Genomic DNA, 18,910 nt, shown 5'->3' on the forward strand with positions numbered 1-18,910 from the left:
GCTGAGCGAGCTGAGCGAGCTCAGCTGGGACGGGGCCAGAAAGGCGGTTGGAGCGGAGGGAGAGGGCACGGAGGCCGGAAACGCGCCCGAGAGTGCCGACCGCAACGGAGCCCAGGAGCCCCACGCCCGGGAGGCGGAGCTCCAGCACGGCAGTGCGGCCGGAGTCACAGCGGACGCCTGCCCATTCGCAGGCCGACACGTTGACATCCCACTGGACGCGCGGCTCGTGGCGGAGGCCGCCCATGAAGGCGAGCAGCGACGCGCGGTCCCCCGTGGGCTCAGACCGCGCCGCCCGGACCGGCGCCGAAGGGCCGCCGGAGCCGGCGACGAGGATCAGAACGGCCAGCGCCAGAAGCGCCATTGCGAGCGTGCGGACGGAAAACAACTCACTCAATTCGGCAACCAACGCAAACTACAGCAACAACAGAATCCTGTGGCGGATTTGGGGCGAGTCGGCAGATATGCAGAGCGCCATGGATGGAGACAGCGATGGGGAGAGCAGTGAGCCCGAATGGTAGAAGCGTCACGAGAGGACGGGGAAATAAAGAGGGTTATCGCCTTCTTCTCTTTTTTTTATCACTGCTTTCGCTTTAGCTTTCGAGAGGGATTAAAGATTAAAAAAAAATAAAATAAAATAAATCTCAATCAGTCTCATAGATTCAATTCTTGAGAGTAATCAGTCCGTCCCCGGAGCAATGGTGCAACGGTAGGACATTCGGCTTGTGACTCAGGAACTCGTGGTTCGATCTCCAACTATGGCATATTTGCAAGAATTTTCTTCCAAATGGAGAACGCAATCAAAGGATGCTGGACATCTGGATTGGCCGCCGTATGCGCTTCCCGATTTTATCCTGGTGGTCGGTGAGAAACTTCCGTGGGGAAAATTTGCTAGCCACACCCAGGGATTGAGTCCATGAGACTGATTGAGATTTATCATTTTTTTTAGGGTGATCAGTCCGATTCTATAAAAAAAATTTATTCAGGGTATATCATGAAGCACATACGGTCGGCGGTCAATTTAGATGTCTAGCATCCTTTGTTCTCCATTTGAAAGAAAATTTTTACAAATACGTCGTAGCTGAGAAATCGAACCGTGAATTCCTGAGTCACAATTTGGATGTCCTACATTGCACAATTGCCCCAAGGGACAGGGATTAATTAAAGATCCCAAGCTTCAATCAGTGATGGTTATTGAACCCGAAGGCGAAGCAGCGAGCCCCAGGGGCGATGGTGGTCTGGTCAAGTACGACACCGATAATAGGGACTGAGACCGACCGTGAACGCGGAGAGCGGGACCACAGAAAGGGACTCGTCGGCAACCGTACGTGAGAGGTTCGGTCTTGTCGAGATTCCACAATTAAATTAGCGTGCTTGACGGCTCTTTAGTTTTGTTTAGTCCCGGCGTAATGAGAGTTTGTTTAAGGCGAGGGATATTTGAGGTCGGGCCAAGGCATTCCTTTTGGTGTTGCATTAAATTGAGAATTGTGCTTTCTCTGTGTTGAAATTAATTAATACACAGATTGCTGACCAATTCATGATGTAATATCACAAGATTACTTGTTTGAATAGTTTGATAGGAAGTTTAATTAATTTAGTAAAAAATGAAAAGTAAGAGAAAAATATTTATGCTTTTTTCATTAAAAGAAGTTTATAAGGAAACGTTAAAATAAATGGATATTATTATAAATAGTGAGAAAAGTAAAGATTAAATATATAAAATTATAAAAATATTTTTAAATGAGATCAATTATTTAATTTTTTTTATAATATTAATATTTATTTATAAATATAAATTAATTATTTTTAAATAAAAAATTAATTTTTTTAAAAGTTCATCGTATCATTCATTACTCTATTATATGAACTAATAGATTATATTCATAAATTTAATTTACATATTTTAAATAAACTAGGTGTTCAACATACTTTGGATGCATCACTTTGAGAAAATATTACTCTACTGATTTTTTTATTTTATAAGTTTTTCATAAAATATTAAAATATTATATTATTGTAATATGTGATAGTGATTTGGAGCAATAGATATATTTATAATTTAAGAATGAATTTACTAAATAAAGAAAATAAAATTATAATTACCTAATAACAAGTAGAGATTTCTGTGAAAAGAAAAGGAACAAAAATATCGTGCTCAATGAGAAAATTTTAAAAAATTTAAATTAAATAAGTTATTTAAGAATTAATATTTTAAAATAAAATAAAATTAATATAAATAATATTTACTCTTATCTTCAAATTATAAGAAAATCTCTCTTTTCAATAATAAAAAAAATTAAAACTTATCTTTCCCTCGTTTTCCTAAAACTCATCTTTTCAAATAAGATTTAAAATTCTTTCTCCTTAATTCTTTTTTTTATCTTTCTCTAAATTCCTTTCAAACAAAACGTTAGGTAATTCTTTCTCTGTCAACCATGTGCAGACCAAATTGCTGGGCCGGACCAAGGAAAATTGGGCTCGGTCGAATTACGATAAAGATTCAGAATAGTTCGTCATTTTTTTTTTTTTAGGTTTCATGATCGCCTTCCTTTTGTCTTTGTTCTTGTTGGTCCTCTATTGGCTTCTCGGCAGCGAGCACGGAGCATCGACGTTTTCCCCATCGATCTCATCCTTGACTCCTTAAAATATTGGAAGCTAGCTAGCGAAGGACAAGAGCGTCCGCTGTCGTCTTCAGCAAAGCGTATAATTAATCGCGACGCATTCTCCTTAGTCCTTACTATAAACTATTCTAATTAAGCACCATCATTTCCACCAGTCCTGTTGGCGCATTGTCGTCACTGCGCAGCAGCCGCATGCAGACTTGAGAAAGTGGGAGGTAGCTTCTGCTGGGGAAGGATGCGATGGGATGGGATGCGATGGGATGGGATGGGATGAGACGAGATGAGGAACTGACGACGGCACGCAGGAGGCGGTAGAAGTCGGAAGGGAGCTAGGACAAAGGGGAGCAGAGCAGCACGTTGTTGGAAATTGGAGCCGTGGTGTGGTGTCAAGGTGCTTCCTTTGTTTTTTTTTAACCTCCCATGCGTGGTGTTACGTTGCTTGCGTTGGCCGGAACTCCCTCCACCCTGTTCCTCGTCCGCTAGCGTCCGCCCCCACGCCACGACACCGCTGCCTCCACCACTGCTTCTGCTCTTTTGTCACCACATTGGATGCAAATTATGCGCATGCAATTATATTTTTCCCATCCACTTTCCTGAACCAGACAGGATAAGGATGCATCCAAACCTGATTTATGCAACGGGTGAATTAGCAGATGCTGGGAATCCAGACTGTGCAGTAATTGACAATATATAAATAAATAAATTATGATCGTATATATATATTTTATGCTCTGTCTGTTCGTCGTCAACTCTATGACTCATGAATCATGATATATAGAAGAAACTACCGAAGCTTCGTACCAGCATTGATGTCTATTTATTAGGGTTAATTAATTATCTCATGCGATCTCACGACGACCATCAAATACTCTTCCTCGATCGGTTTGGAATTTCCGAAAGCTGAACTTGCGTTGGAATCGATTGATGAAGTATTCATAATGATCGGAACTCTGGCAGTAGTGATTAGGACATGCGATTATATTTTCTGTGTGTCACAATCTTCAATTGCGATCATTTAAATTAAATATATTTATTTGAGTGGATGGCCATTGAGAGTCAAATCCAAGTTTCCTTACTTGTTAAGAGGATAACTAAAGACATGACCTGACGGCACCTGATACTGATTCATGCATCTTCAGTTGGTGACTGTTGTAATGTTTTTGGACATGAATCTCTGTCCTCCTTTTCCTTCTATTAGCACCAATCCACCTACACAGAAATGGACCATTATGTCGATCGATGCCACTGAAATGCTTTGGCTACCAAGAATACTTCAATTATATTAAATTAGGAGGGGATTAATACGTAGCTGTTAGCTGTACCCTGTACGTTTACTCCAGTCTAAAGCTCATAACTCACAAGCTACAAAATCATCGATGTACAGGATGATGAACGAAGCGTTTGAGGTGTTTCTTTTAGAAAGCGACGTACCATTTTTATTCCGGACCTCACGTCAATTCGAACTCCCCTTGCAGATGCAACGCAATCTTTGTTGCTTAGCTATCACGACGCCAACCATTTAAAATTTATGGCTCCCGATCCCATTTATTCAACACTTAGTTTTTTGTATTTTTGTTTATTTATTTATTTTTGATTGAATTTCATTTTATAGCGCTTCATCCTTTATAGTTTGTCTATATGTAGAGCCAAAAACAGAATAAGAGAGAGCGCACGGGATCAAGGCGAGAGAGAGAGAGAGAGAGAGAGAGAGAGCACGGCGCAGCGTGTGCCACAACACCAAATCAAACACCTCACACGCTTTTTAACCATCTCCTCCTCCGCCATGCCGACGGCTGCCGGACAGCTCCATCCTCCCCGCCAATACCACCACGGCACGCACCACCTCGATTTCGAGTCGGCCATCGAGGTCCCCGACTCGCACGCGTGGCCGGACCTCCACGACCTCCCGGCCGCCGCCGACGCCGCTGCATACCCGGGCCTCCTCCGTCCCCGTCGTCGACCTCTCCGCCTCCGTCGACGACGTCCTCAGCCAGCTCGCCAGCGCTTGCACCGCCTGGGGAGCCTTCCAGGTCACTGGCCACGGCGTCCCCCCGGGCCTCCTCCTACGCGCCGAGGCCGCCTCCCGCCGCCTCTTCGCGCTCCCCACCAGCCACAAGCTCCGCGCCGCCCGCCCCGCTGACGGCGGTTCATCCGGCTACGGCACCGCCCGCATCTCCTGCTTCTTCCCTAAGCTCATGTGGTCGGAGGGCTTCACCATCAACGGCTCGCCGCTCGAGCACGCGCGCACGCTGTGGCCCGCCGGCGACCCCTTCGGCTTCTGGTACCCCCCACCCCAAACCACGCGCTTCGCGTGCCTTTTTAAGTTTTCTATTGGTTTCGTAAACCTAAAAAGGGTTTTTTGTTACGACAACGAACGAACAGTGACGTCGTAGAAGAGTACAGCCAACACATGCAGCCGTTGGCCCAGAAGCTACTGCGTCTCATGCTCCTGTCTCTCGGCCTCGACGACGAGGACCTCGGCCCAATCCGTGAGATGACAGCTGTGCTACATTTGAACTCCTACCCGACCTGCCCCGATCCGAACCGCGCCATGGGCCTGGCTCCGCACACCGACTCAACCCTCCTCACCCTCCTCTACCAAAGCGACTCCAGCGGGCTTCAAGTTCTGCAACCTACCGCCAGCGACGACCTAGAACAGTCGAACCGATGGGTGACGGTCCCCCCGATGTCCGGAGCTCTGATTGTGAACGTCGGAGATTTATTCCAAATACTATCCAACGGTAGGTACAAGAGCGTGGTGCATCGAGCTGTCGTCGATCGATTCCGCCACCGCATTTCGGTGGCTTACATGTGTGGTCCGGCGAAGGACGCCGAGGTCTCTCCCTTGGAGAAACTAGTGGCAGAGGCCCAAGGCAGGGCTGCCTACCGAGCCATCACCTGGTCCGAGTACTTGAGCCTCAAGGGCAAGCTCTTTGGTATGGCACTCGAGTCCTGTCGTCGTGGAGAAGACATGCTAGTGCTGAACAAGTACTGATCATTATATATATATTTTGTAACGCAAGGATAAATATATATATATATATATATATAATTTCTACATTCAACGTCGTCGTGTATATATATATTATCACAAGTGACAGAATGAATGCATAGAACGTATCGAGAGGGATCGGCATTAATTAAGATGGCTGCGTCATTAAGTACCACTGATCGTGATCCTCTTTTAACTTGTTTTGGATCGTTGTCTTTTTCGTCTCCATTTAATTAGATGGGCATGAAAGAGACAAGTGTCACAACTCTTTGGTGTATCATGACCTCTGCATCAGCCATCAACTCAGTTCCACATGACTTGCGTCTCGAATAAAATAATAATAATAATAAATGAGGCAAATTAACTTTAATATTGATATTAATTAACTTTAATTATGAACACCATGTAAGCGAGGAAGAGAGTGACCAGACAGACTCTCTCTATCCCCACAGTTCTTTCTTTCAGATTCATTTCCTTAAAGAATAAGTTCTTCCCGTTCCCATTAAAAGACCGTTTGGTACCATTCTTCCGTAAATCTTGAGATAAACATGAAAAGACATATGAGATAAGGGTTATCATCTCTCACCGCATATGAAATAAATGGAGAATTACTTACAAGACAGAGAGGAAGAAATGGACAGAAGATGATAAATAATGGAGAGAGAGAGAGAGAGAGAGAGAGCAGAAGATTCTCTTTCTATTAGTTTGTCTCTATCAATCCATCCAAGTAGATAATTTTTCTCTTCTTACTTTCTTACTCCTTCCCCTAGAATAGAATCCTTACCTCCTCTCACCTGCAGAAAGATGCACCTGCTGGTGTTATCGAGTAGTTTATGTCGATTGATATCCATCCACACAAGTTTTGTCTGCTCTTGGGTCGATGATATTGCTGATCAGATCAATGGAATAAAGAAACCCAAAGCAGTTATCTCACAGTAGTACTGCAGACAACTGCATGGATCACGATTATATTCATCCACTACAGTCGAAAGCTAGCTAGCTAAGATGGGTCCTCGTTCGGTTGTTCCATTCTTGACATCATCCATCGATCCATCCCACACCAAAAAGTGGTGAGATAGGTTCCTCCTTTTCCTGGCATAATTGTCGAACAGCGCAAGCTAGCGTTCAATTTGCTAGCTCGACATTTACATCGCCACCCTACAAAGTGATCGACTTTAGGATTATTTCTCTTGGCTCACGCACTGTGGTCGGCAGATAAAAGTAGTTAGAAAATTGATTTCCGGAGAAAATAGATCGGCAGCTTTTCCTACGCTGAAGCATATGACTGCAGGTTCTGAAAGTAAACGCCCAGCCAATCCAGAATTACCGACATGCTTGTCCACACCAATCCATTAAAGAAAGCATCTCAAGTGGCACTCGCAGCAGACGCAATGTATTTTTCGCTGCTGATCTTTCTCCTTTATTTTCCTTTCTTATCAGATATCTCTGTTAACATCTCCAATCGTTCTCGACTGCAACGGGCCGCGAGAAACTAGATGGCCGGTAACTAATTATCAGTCAGTGCCGACTTAAGAAATCTTGTATACCAATGCAGAGACCTTCAATTTCTCCTTTTTTGTAGTAGATTTCCACGAGTTTAAAGTCAATAGATACATTCAAATGAGCAACAATGTAACACAGAAAAAGAAACAGAGACAATGTCTTGAAAGAAATACACATGCATTCTTTAGAGGATTCACTAAGAAAATCTGCATATTTTCACTAGGAGACAAATTAAATATTGCAAGCATCATTTATCCTTTGGGGAAAGAGACCCAATGGCTCCATAATAATCATTTTTACTTTTATTTGTACTAAAAGGAAAACCATAACATAGATATATATGTAATATATACATTCATGATAGGTGGAGAACAAATTTGAAACACTTTGCAAATTTTCCTTCCTTCATCTCTCTCTTCTGCAAGTTTCATATGAGCTTCAAATAGCATTCCAATGCCAGCGTTTTCGATGCATTAAACTTACCACTAATTTCCGTAACATCATAAGAAAAGAGTCGACTAATAAGAATAACATCCTTTATCGCCATCTGTTCGTTCATTTTTCAGCATTCCCAAAAGCTTTCTACCAACTGCAACTCCTTCCCAGATTAAACAGTGGTGTGTTATTTTACAGAGACAAGCAGTAACTTTAGGGAAAAGTTATTAGAGAGATGAAAGTTTAAGTGAAAGAGATACATCGAAGTTGTTCATGTAAGTGCTAGCTAGAAAAGCTGCCATCACAGACTCATTCAAGACAGTAATGAGGATGAATTTATCCACAAATAACTATGGGCGTTTACCAACTTAAGCTCTTGTAGTTTGCAAGATGAACTAGATTAGTGATCATCTTGAATGTTGAAGCAATTTAAGTTTTTTTAAGTGGCTTAAATTTATGATTATATAAAAGACAGTTGCTAAACTTTTGGATCCACTGTAATCACTGAATGTGCATCAATAAACTACTGACAGAGAGAACTGTCAGCCCAACTTAAATGGGCCAATTAGGAATAGATTTAATTGGAATATAATAGATATTAATTAGGTGAAATAAGTATGCTCACCATCATCAGACTACTCTGAGATGCATTGATAATTCCAAAACTTTGTGGTGTTTTATAAACACATCTAAAGTCTGGTGCCAAATGAATTAATCACTTTTTGATCTATTAAAACAATAAATTTATCCTAGTTAATTCAACTAGATATATAAATGCATTAAGATATTATCAATAATGAAGCTATGAACTATGCCCATGTATTTAATTCCATTTTGAAGGCCGGTTGGAGTTGAATATATTTAATAAGACCAAATTGAAGTTTGACTTTCTCACTTTTGGTTGACTTTTTCTCTGTCTTTGAACGTGGTCGATACTCGTATGCAATCGCGAGTGAGATACGAGGACACATACGTAGGTTGAAAGTGCATTAAATGAATTATAGTTTCAATATAAATTATTGTTTTTTTTAATACAAAAAGTATAAGAACATGCAAAAGACTAAGACTGAAGATTATTTGACTGGAAAACCTAAACATGGAATGAGTTTTTGGCTGGACAACTTAATTAGTTTACATAAGAAACCTATTTGACCATTCATACATGGATTCAACTGTTCAGACATCGATCGGATAAAATATTGAGAGTTGTGGTCATCTAAACAATCATTGACCTTCATGTTAATTAAATATAAACTCTAAAATAAATTGTTTCACTGATGTCAACTTTGATATATATATATATATATATTGGATAACTGTATGACAATGTCATTAGTCAAGAGTAGGTTGATTCATTAATGCAATGTATTACAAAGTTGCAAAAATAAAACTTCAAACTACTAAAATCTTAAAAAGAAAAAATTATATTAATTCCATTCTTAACTGTCCCTTGAAGCTATATGTATATATATTTGAGGACCTACGTTAAAGTTGCAAACTTGGAAAAAGGAGAAAATTTTAGTCAACGTTGAAAAACTCTTACCATATTGTTGTATATCTGCAAAGTCCTTAAAATTTGTCTCCAACCAAGTCGTGTATGTTAAATTGTCAACGTTGAAATTTTCAACTGATGTAGAGTAGTGTACACTCTTGTTCTTCCGTGCAAGTTGGCCGGTTGACCAGGTAGAGAGTTTTCAAACATATCAAGTTAATTTCGTTCATAATTCTGGTTCTTTGTTCCAATTTTACTTATTAATTTTTTTTATGACGAAGATGAAACTTTGAAAAACTATATAACTATTTTAGTCACAGCAATTTATAGTACAACTTAGAAGTTTAAACATCAGTATCAACGACTCAGATCTTAATTATGACTAATGAATTTTTTTTAGGATTCGATCGGTCCCTATAGGTTTGAAGAATTGAAACCTGAATTTAAAAAAAAAAATACATATAAATTATCAACCACCTCATAATGCCAGAAGCCAACGAGAAGACGACTTAGTATTAAAGTTGACCATATGAAGTTCCCGAAAAATGGTATGTTTGAACGCAGGCCAACGAGAAGACGACTCGGTATCAAAAGTTGACAATTAAGGTTGCCTGCTGAAAGGTCAACGCCAGAAGCCAATAAGATTGCGCGGTGGCGCGCATGACGCAGCCCAACTCTGGCTACGACTTGAACGTGCGTTGACCTTGAAAGCCTTCTTAAATCTTGCTTCATCTGGCAGGGGGCCGGGCCGTTGACATTTAAGCTAATTAGAAGAGATGAGAACCATATATTTATATATAGTTTATTAATTGTTTACAAGTCAAAAACAGCAGCCTTTGCCTTATCCTCCTATATATTCATCATGTGGCGGTCTGGTTCTTCAAATAGGAAGAAGAAAGAAGCACTGTTTTTTTTGGCAAGTTTCAGATAATTTAAGACAAGTTTCAAGGTATTATTGGGCAAACTTATACAAGCCCTCTTCTTATTTTCTTCGCTTTTATGTTTTATTCTTTTTTGCCTTGCAATCTTCATCTTTTCATATCCATTCGATTGGTTTTTGTGTTTTTGCTTTCAAGGAAAAAAAAAGTGTTTCAGATTTGATTCTTTTTTCTTTTAGCTGATTTAATCATATTTAATCTGCTTATACATGTAATTTAGTTCATGTTCTCTCACGCAGTACGTAATTTGTGGCTAATCCATCAAACTCTTCTAGTTTTATTTTTATGAAACCTAAAGAATTAAAATCTTTTATCTGCTGAAGAAAATACAATTCTCCAGTTAATATTACTTCGTAATCTACCTCTTAGATTGAAATTATGTTCAGATTTGAAATTTCCAAGAAAGTAAAGTTTATATCATGAAATATAATTTCATATATATCTTAATCATAATCAAATTAATTATCGCTAGCTCTCACCTAAGCTTTTTAATTATTAATCCTGTACAGAAGATCCTGAAACAAGATATACATATAGCGAAGAAGCAAAGATAGTATGAATCTGAACAAGGAATTTCTCGAAACCCAAATGAAAGATCACACGGGATTAATATCTAAGCAAGAAGAAGGTGGTGAAGAATCCAATCTCGTTCTCAGCCTTGGAACTCTAAGCGCGAAAACCCATACCAACCTCTACAGCAGTAAACATGATCATGAAACCGATGAAGTTGATGGAGATCTCTCGCTAGGTAATTTGGAGTTCCAACAAACTCCCACCCAGAAATTCGGCAAAGCTCTGAGTCCAGATAATTACAATCTGAAAGGGCCGAAGGATGATGCAGATCAGGAGATATCTCACCAAACCAACCTGAAGAGAGCTAGGGTTTCAGTGAGAGCCAGATGCGATACCCCAACAGTAAGTAAATTAAGAACAAACGATGCTAGCTAGCTAGCTGCATGCTTCTGCTTTATTAATTATTAGTGAATAACGATGTGATTTGGAAAACGTAATTGCCAAACTTAGATGAATGATGGGTGCCACTGGAGGAAATACGGGCAGAAGACAGCCAAAGGGAATCCATGTCCACGGGCGTATTACCGTTGTACTATTGCACCAGGATGCCCTGTGAGAAAACAGGTACGTAATGCATGATCGATCATGAGTTCCTTCATGACGATGATGGTCGTAAATTATTCCTTGATGAATTTCAGGTGCAGAGATGTGCCGAGGACTTGTCCATTTTGATAACTACCTACGAAGGAACTCATAACCACCCACTGCCCCTCTCAGCCACGGCCGTCGCCTCGACCACCTCTGCGGCCGCGAGCATGCTCATGTCCGGCCCGCTGTCGACCTCCTCTACTACTAGCCGCCTGATGCAGAGCCAGTTCATCTCCTCGAGTGCTCTCTCCGTGCCATATTCCTCCTCGCATCCTACCGTCACCCTGGATCTCACTGCTCCTTCCTCGACGCCCCAATTGAAATTCTCTCATCCCGCGGCCTCGAGGTATTTTCCCCCATCGAGTAGTTTCGACGACTTCGCCCCTTGGAACAGCAGTAGCAGTACGCAGCACGGCGACATTAATGCACCGCCGCTGAGCCTTGCGAGGCAGCAGCTGCCGAAGCTGAAGGAGGAGGTGTTGAAGAGTACTGAACAATCCCAAATCGCGCCGAGCGGCCAGTCTGCGTTGACCGAACTGATCGCGGGGGCGATCGCGTCGCACCCGAGCTTCCAGTCTGCTTTGGCGGCCGCCATAACCTCCTACATCGGCGGAGAGCACGGAGCTCCTCCTCATGGTTTATTCGTCAAAGAAGACTCCAGCCGTATTAACGATATTCATGTGCTGCATCATCAACAAGAGAAGTACTCAACGGCGTTCAATCCTTTGAACCTGAACCAGACGTACAGTAGTAACAAAGATCATTGACATGCATTGGAGAGGATAGATGTAATGGACATATATACATATAAACGATCGAGCTCGATTGTTAAGTGTAATCAATTCAGTGTTTGCGTTTAGTTGTTGATGAAGAATTACAGGAACGTACGGTGGAACTGGAATCACACCTTTTTGTTCTATTTAGTCACAACAGTTTCCTTCTAAATCCATTATTCATGAATGAATTTAAATCCCTTTTAATTTTCGTTCGTCCATTATCCATTATTCATATCAAATTATTATTATTATTATTTATTTTTTTAAAAAATTGAAAATTGGATAGACGACGCCTCTGAATGATGTAGGTTCTATTTTTTAATTAATTAATTAATTATCGCAAATATAATCATCAATAAAACATAAAGGAACAAGAACACCTAAAACATTCCGCCAATCGGACGGCAGTGGAAGGACAACCGATCGCTGTCTTCGTCGGATATTAGCGACTACTGTTTCAACGCTTAATGAGGAAGCCCACTTTTTTACCTGAACTATGAGTGGAAAGGAACTACGAACTGGAGTTGTAGGCTGGTAGATTTCTAAACGTGGCATGGGTAGCCAACCTGGCGCTGGTCCACGTTAATTTAATCTGTTTCGGTATCTTTCTCTCGGCGCAAACAAGGACGAAGACGAAGGAAATCTAAAAATAGTAACGTTCGACGGAGATAAGACAACCTTATCGGTCTTCGGCTCCTCCTCCTCCTCCTCCTTCTCGTCCCCATGATAGGGAGGGCTGCCTCCGGCCAGGGGAATCGCGAATCGCCCCATGGTGGCATCCCAGCCGCCGGCGACTATGACCACCTGGAATTGCTCCATGAAATCGAAGCCTTAGGAAAAGCCCTCTCCCTCGACCCCAAACACCAACGTCGGCGCCTTCCTCCTCCTCCCTCCTCCGAAGAACGACTCTCTCCCTCTGAAGGTCGTTCCCTCCCCAAGCCCTCCTCACCTGCCTCCTCTGTCTCCTCTGTCTCCTCCACTTCATCCTTGAAGGGCAAGGAGAAGAAGAAAACAGCGTCTCTGTGGGGATGGAACCCGATCAAAAAGGCGCTTTCTCAGATCACCGGCCAGCGTCGCTTCGTTTGCTGCTTCTCCCTCCACGTCCACTACATCGAGGGCCTCCCCACTGCCCTTTCTGGCGTCCCGCTCGTTGTGCAGTGGCGTCGCGCCACGGATCCTGCCTCCGCTTCCGTTTCCACCAGCCCCGCCCGCGTCGTCCGCGGAGTCGTCCAGTTCGAGGAGACGCTTGCCTACCGATGCGCCGTGCAGGGCGCCCGCACCGGTCCGGGAGGAACGGCTAAGTACGAGGCTCGGCATTTCCTGATCTATCCCTCCCTCGCAGGTGGCGCCGCTGAGCTGGACCTCGGTCGCCATCTGGTGGATGTTACCCGTGTGCTTCCGGCTACTCTAGAGGAACTCGAGGACGAGAAAGCATTTGGAAACTGGAGCACCAGCTACCGTTTGTCAGGGAAGGCAAGGGGCGCATCTCTTAATGTTAGCTTCGGGTTTTCGCTTGTTAGGAATGAGCCCTTGGTCGGGGCTGGTCCTCTGGACTGGGACAAAGGAGAGAGAAAGGTCTCCCAGTTAATGAAATCAAAGGATTCTGAGCTTGATTTGATGAATACGCAGAGTAGTCCGCTAGAGGAAGTGAAGGTGCTTCATGCGGTGTTGCCAAGATCAACAATAGAGATCTCACCAAAAGCTAACGTTGCGGGGAAATTAGACACACAGAATCTTAATACCTCTATGGATATGCTGAAGCCTTGTATGTTGCCGGAGCCTGTCAAAGGAAGTGATGAATGGGAATGCAATGATCCTGATTGTATGGTGATTGAACACGGTGCAGAGACTTTGTCAGAAGACCAAACATGCAAAGCAATAACTGTGGTCGATGCCACCATTTTTAATGCGGAATGCAAGGGCAATAAGGAAGGGCAAGGTATGAAGCTCGACAAACCCGATGGTGAGGCCAGAATTGAAGGGCCCATTATGGAATCAGGCAAACCACACGTAGAAGAGTCTGCTCTTCGGGATAACCTCGATCTGATTTCGCAGGAAGAAATGGTGGACACCAAGTCATATGAATCTGCTCAGGAGGGGTCTTGTCAAAGCAGTCTTAACATGCAAGAGTCTGCATTGCTGAATGTGGATACTACGAACCATGCTGACAAAATTCAAGATGACGAACAACTAACCGTGGATTCAGCAAGAGACGAGCTGAACGCTATCTTCCAGAGTACATCAGCTCTCGAGAAAGGAGAATTTGACTCCCCCAATATTGGCTACAAGCCAATGGAGCAATTAAGTCATGGTGACATTGATTCTAGTTACAAGATGGCAAGCTTGAGAAGGTCACGTAGCATAGATGCTGTCACAGAGTCTGTTGCCAATGAGTTCTTAAGCGTGCTAGGCATAGAACACAGCCCTTGTGGATTGAGTACAGACAGTGAGCCAGAATCACCCAGGGAAAAGCTGTGGAAGCAATTTGAAAAAGAATCCTTGGCATCAGGGAGTGATTTGTTGGGTCCTAATGATAGAATAGAACAGCTCTCTTACTGGGGTGACTTCTCTGACGATCTTAATCTGTCACTAATGGTCCATGAAGCTGAGAAAGAGCTTCACAAGATAAATATGGGGATGTACAATAGCAAATCTAGGGTTGAAATACTGGAGGATGCAGAAACAGAAGCTTTGATGCAGGAATGGGGATTGAATGAGAACAATTTTAATTTTTCTCCACCTAGGAGCAGTGGGGCATTTGGTAGTCCTATTGATCTCCCATCAGAGGAGCCATTGGAGTTACCACCACTTGGTGAGGGGTTGGGTCCAATTGTTCAAACCAAAGATGGAGGCTTTTTGCGATCCATGAGCCCTTTGCTTTTCACAAATGCAAAGAACAAGGGTAAGTTGATAATGCAGGTGTCTAGCCCTGTAGTGGTTCCTGCTGAAATGGGTTCCGGGATGATGGAAATATTGCAGAGATTAGCTTCGGAGGGCATTGAAAAACTATCAAGGCAGGCAAGCAAATTAATGCCTTTGGAAGATATAACAGGGAAGACCATGCAACAGATTGCATGGGATTCTGTCACTGCTCTGGACTCTTGTGAAAGGTTTGAGAATTTTGTTCTCTGGTTATTTTTAGTAAATTTCTCCTGTGAAACCTTTGTATTCTATGGTTCTTTGATGTCATACTAAACTCTTTTTGTTTGGACAGCCACGTCAAGAATCATTATCCAAATGCTGTTCAGAATGTTTCTGTAAGGAGGAAGAAAAGTAACAGCCTGGCTCTGAGTTCTTTCAATGGCAGGGAAGCAGTCTCAGAATATGTTACTTTAGAGGATCTTGCTCTAATGGCAATGGATAAGATTGAAGTACTATCATTTGAGGGGTTGACAATACAAACAGGCACGTCAAATGAAGAGGCACCTTCAAATATTATCCCCCAGTCTATCGGTGATATTTCAACATTGGAGAGTAGAGGAGCTAAAAGAAGCTGGTCACTAGATTTGGAGGGCACAAGTGGATTACAACTTTTGAATGTTAAAGAAAGTGATGATGACATTGATGGTTTGATGGGCTTGTCTCTCTCGTTTGATGAGTGGATGAAGCTTGACTCAGGCATAATCGATGATGAAGATCAGGGCAGTGATCGAATTTCAAAGATTCTGGTAGCACATCATGCTAATTCTGCGGACATGATTTGTAGTGGGTGGAACGGAGATAAAAGAGGGAAAAGATCAGGAAAGAAATGGGGGTTTCTTGGGGATAACTTCACTGTCTCACTAATGGTACAACTCCGAGATCCCTTACGAAACTATGAGCCAGTTGGCATGCCCATGCTTGCTTTAATTCAAGTTAAGCGTGTTTTTCTTCCCCGAAAGCCAGAAGCAATACACTGCAATGCCTCAAAGAAAGGAAACAATGAAGAGCAAGATGGGGTTGAGACTGTAACCAAGCCATTGGATAAGCAGGAGAAGCATGAGGAAGAGATTATCCCTCGGTTTAAAATCACTGAGGTGCTTGTTGCTGGTCTAGATACTGAACCTAGCAAAAGAACTATCTGGGGTGATCCCAAGCAACAACAGTCTGGTTCTAGGTGGATGCTTGCTACTGGAATGGGCAAGCCCAAAAAAGGTCAATTAATGAAGTCAAAGACAGTGGCAAAACTTTCTCAAGGAAAATTGGCCACATCACAGCCAGGAGATACACTTTGGAGTATTACATCACTAGTCCATGGCCATGGTGCCAAATTGAAAGGGCTAGCATCTCCAATGCCTCACACAAGGAATCCCAATATTATACTTCCAAATGGAATTATTAAGCTGTCTTAAGTGCATGAAATGTGTTATGCCACTGATCCACTAGCATACGAGTCTTTGTACAGACGATACTAATGAGACTGATGTGATACACTATATTCATTGTACAAACCTGCAGCTAATCACCACATCATCCCTAGTATGTGTGGTTTTCTTTTGTAATCTTGTAGATATCCAAATTATTGATCTGTCTTGAGCATCTTTTAGCACATTTTTAATAACATATTAATTCTCATTCCTACGAGGCTATCTGTACATATTTCTATAGAATGTTTTCATATAAGTTACCTGCATTTCTTTTTAACTTAAGATGAACAAAGTTAGATTGGGGTATTATTACCATTTCTGTATGACAATTACTTGTCTTGAAAACTTTATATCTTTTAAAGATATTTGCTGTGCCATGAGTCACATTATTTTAACAACTATCTAAACATCATCAGGGTTATGTAAACTTGACGATGCTATTTTGTTCGAGTCTAACGATCAGCAGAAGTTTATTGGTTGACAAGGTCAAGGAACAGAAGCAATTGATGCAGGTATAAGAGGAACATGCCTGTTCAAGTCCAAAACAGGTGACTGATTTCGACACAGTATATACAGAGAGTAATCACAAGTATAGACTTTCTAACTGTGGAGTTTCAAGTGTCCTTTTTCTTCTTGTGTCCTTCCATGAACCAGGTTAGCTAGTTCCTAGCACTTTAGAATACAATGTTTTGTTTGGAACACGCAACAACAAAAAGTGATTCGTTCCTGTACTTATTTGTTTGTCTTCTTATTTTTTATTATTCCCCTGATTTGATTGGTGTTATTGTGTTCATCTGATGCGCAGGTGGAATGCTCTCAAATGGCTGACATGGCAAAAGAAATAGTTCGAACAAATGGACATTCTGATGGTGATCTATATTTGATGATTGTACTCCTAAGTTCATCTTACTTATTTGTCATATTTTATCTATGCAGTTATAACTGTGCTAAAAGGGGAAGTTGAAGAGATTGAGCTTCCAGTGCCTCATGTAGATGTTATCATCTCTGAGTGGATGGACTATTTCCTGTTGTTTGAGAACATGCCAAACACAGTTCTTTATGCACGCGATAAATGGCTTGTAAGTGATATTCCAGTCTGTTTCTTTTCCCCAAACATCAAATTTGTATTTTCTTTCATTGCCATGATCATACCTACTCTTGATGGTCTATAGTCTGTATAGGCCAAACATAACAGTATCGAATCTTCCTCTTAATCTTCAGTTTATTTTGTGGGCAATTGTTTTTAGGAAAATTTGTCAGAGCAGGTACTTGCTTTGTGTGCACAAGTAGCATAATAACCACATTTGATGTCCACTAATGATACACCAAAATTCATGCGCAACTTGTAACAGGCAAAATATAATGATCAATGAAACATGTATCACATCATTGTTTCAAAGTGCCGATGGGTATCAGTTGGCATGGCTGAAACTTTTTGTTCCAACAATTGACTATTATCGATATTGTTAGGCATCTGTAAATGTCACTATACCAACCTTGCCAACATAGTTTTACTGGCATCAATTGAGATAGGATTGTGGATAGTATCCAAAATTGACTGAGATAAAATTTGACCAAGGTAGGAATATTCTCAACAACAGCAAAGAGGACCAATTATACCACGGCGAGAGAAACTCAAATGAATTTATATATTGTATTTGTGCCAGTTTCATTCTACTTGTGCCAATCTAATTCAACTCCTAATGGTTCATTTAGAGATATTTATGGGCATGTAGGGAAATTAGGTTGGATATTGGATTTCCTAGGAGCATTATGTAAAATTATGGACTAACCTTATTAGAATGTTGTAAGAATCAATACTCTTATCTGTTGCAGAACATTCATTGTGGTATTAGGAAAAAACAATTATTAGTTAAGATGCTTGCTATACTTTTATAATGTTTGGCTTTAAAATTTTAATTTAATTGACTCTCTAATTTTTATAGGCTTATATTTGGAGATGTAAACAAAGTAACTAACAGATTAAAACTCATGAGTTGATCTTGGGCTGAGATAAACTTCAGGATTGAATGATGCTCTGGACCTTGCATCCCGTAACTTGATAATTCAAAGATCACATACAAAATTTCTCCCCCAAACTGTTTGTTTGCAAAATTTATAAATAATATTTTTATTAAAAAAACCAACATGTAACACAAGTCAAGACTGCCCTGCAGGTCTAGAATATTAAGTTAAATTTTAAACAAATAACAATTAATGAAAAATTCACAACAAGTCTAACAGTACATTATCTGCAAAATTACAGAAACAACAAACATATACTTTTTTTTTTTTTTTGCATTTCTTAAACAGAAGAACTACAAATAATTATAAATCACAGGATAGATACTCAAATATCTAAATTGAATATTCATTAATACTTGAAAGGAACAACCCAATATAACACTTCTTTACTAAATAGTAACCATTATTGGCTAAGAAGCACACCCTTTTGCTCTTACCATAACACAATGTCTCATAAAATTCAATGTATATTAAAATGCCAAAATAATGAACTAAATATATAAAAAAGACAATGCGATAAATCTCAAGATCCACATTGAACCTTACCCTTACTCTCTCTATACATTGATCATAAAAGCACATTGCTTAATTGAACTAACCCTTCTCTCTATTTGACTTGAGAAT

General features: G+C 41.2%; 2 protein-coding genes, 1 long non-coding RNA gene and 1 pseudogene across 3 annotated transcripts; all 4 read left to right on the forward strand.

The window, feature by feature from the left end:
* The first annotated feature begins 4,313 nt into the window (after positions 1–4,313).
* Positions 4,314–5,613, forward strand: LOC141829787 (gibberellin 3-beta-dioxygenase 1-like; annotated as a pseudogene).
* Positions 5,614–10,566: 4,953 nt separating this feature from the next.
* On the forward strand, positions 10,567–11,906 carry LOC141829788 (WRKY transcription factor 72A-like). The gene is made up of 3 exons (XM_074717298.1): positions 10,567–10,893; positions 11,002–11,115; positions 11,190–11,906. The coding sequence occupies exons 1-3, from the start codon at positions 10,567–10,569 to the stop codon at positions 11,904–11,906; spliced, it is 1,158 nt and encodes a 385-aa protein (XP_074573399.1).
* Positions 11,907–12,638: 732 nt separating this feature from the next.
* Positions 12,639–16,433, forward strand: LOC141829016 (protein PLASTID MOVEMENT IMPAIRED 1-RELATED 1-like). The gene is made up of 2 exons (XM_074716423.1): positions 12,639–15,025; positions 15,130–16,433. The coding sequence occupies exons 1-2, from the start codon at positions 12,639–12,641 to the stop codon at positions 16,244–16,246; spliced, it is 3,504 nt and encodes a 1,167-aa protein (XP_074572524.1). The 3' UTR covers positions 16,247–16,433.
* A 348-nt stretch (positions 16,434–16,781) lies between these two features.
* Positions 16,782–17,334, forward strand: LOC141829018 (uncharacterized). Its single transcript, XR_012601865.1, has 3 exons — positions 16,782–16,915; positions 17,067–17,130; positions 17,198–17,334. It is a non-coding gene; the product is annotated as an uncharacterized LOC141829018 (long non-coding RNA).
* The last annotated feature ends 1,576 nt before the right edge of the window (positions 17,335–18,910 follow it).

Source organism: Curcuma longa, chromosome 5 (assembly GCF_044706935.1).
Source record: "Curcuma longa cultivar G26 ecotype Majalengka, Jawa Barat chromosome 5, ITB_CL_G26_1.1, whole genome shotgun sequence".
NCBI lineage: Eukaryota > Viridiplantae > Streptophyta > Magnoliopsida > Zingiberales > Zingiberaceae > Curcuma > Curcuma longa.

Bases quoted from the DNA above. Each gene is read 5' to 3' on its own strand.
- LOC141829788 (XM_074717298.1), top strand. From the start codon at position 10,567: ATGAAAGATCACACGGGATTAATATCTAAGCAAGAAGAAGGTGGTGAA. The intron at 10,894-11,001 runs GTAAGTAAATTA...TGCCAAACTTAG, and splicing joins CCAGATGCGATACCCCAACA to ATGAATGATGGGTGCCACTG. The intron at 11,116-11,189 runs GTACGTAATGCA...GATGAATTTCAG, and splicing joins GATGCCCTGTGAGAAAACAG to GTGCAGAGATGTGCCGAGGA.
- LOC141829016 (XM_074716423.1), top strand. From the start codon at position 12,639: ATGATAGGGAGGGCTGCCTCCGGCCAGGGGAATCGCGAATCGCCCCAT. The intron at 15,026-15,129 runs GTTTGAGAATTT...TTGTTTGGACAG, and splicing joins GCTCTGGACTCTTGTGAAAG to CCACGTCAAGAATCATTATC.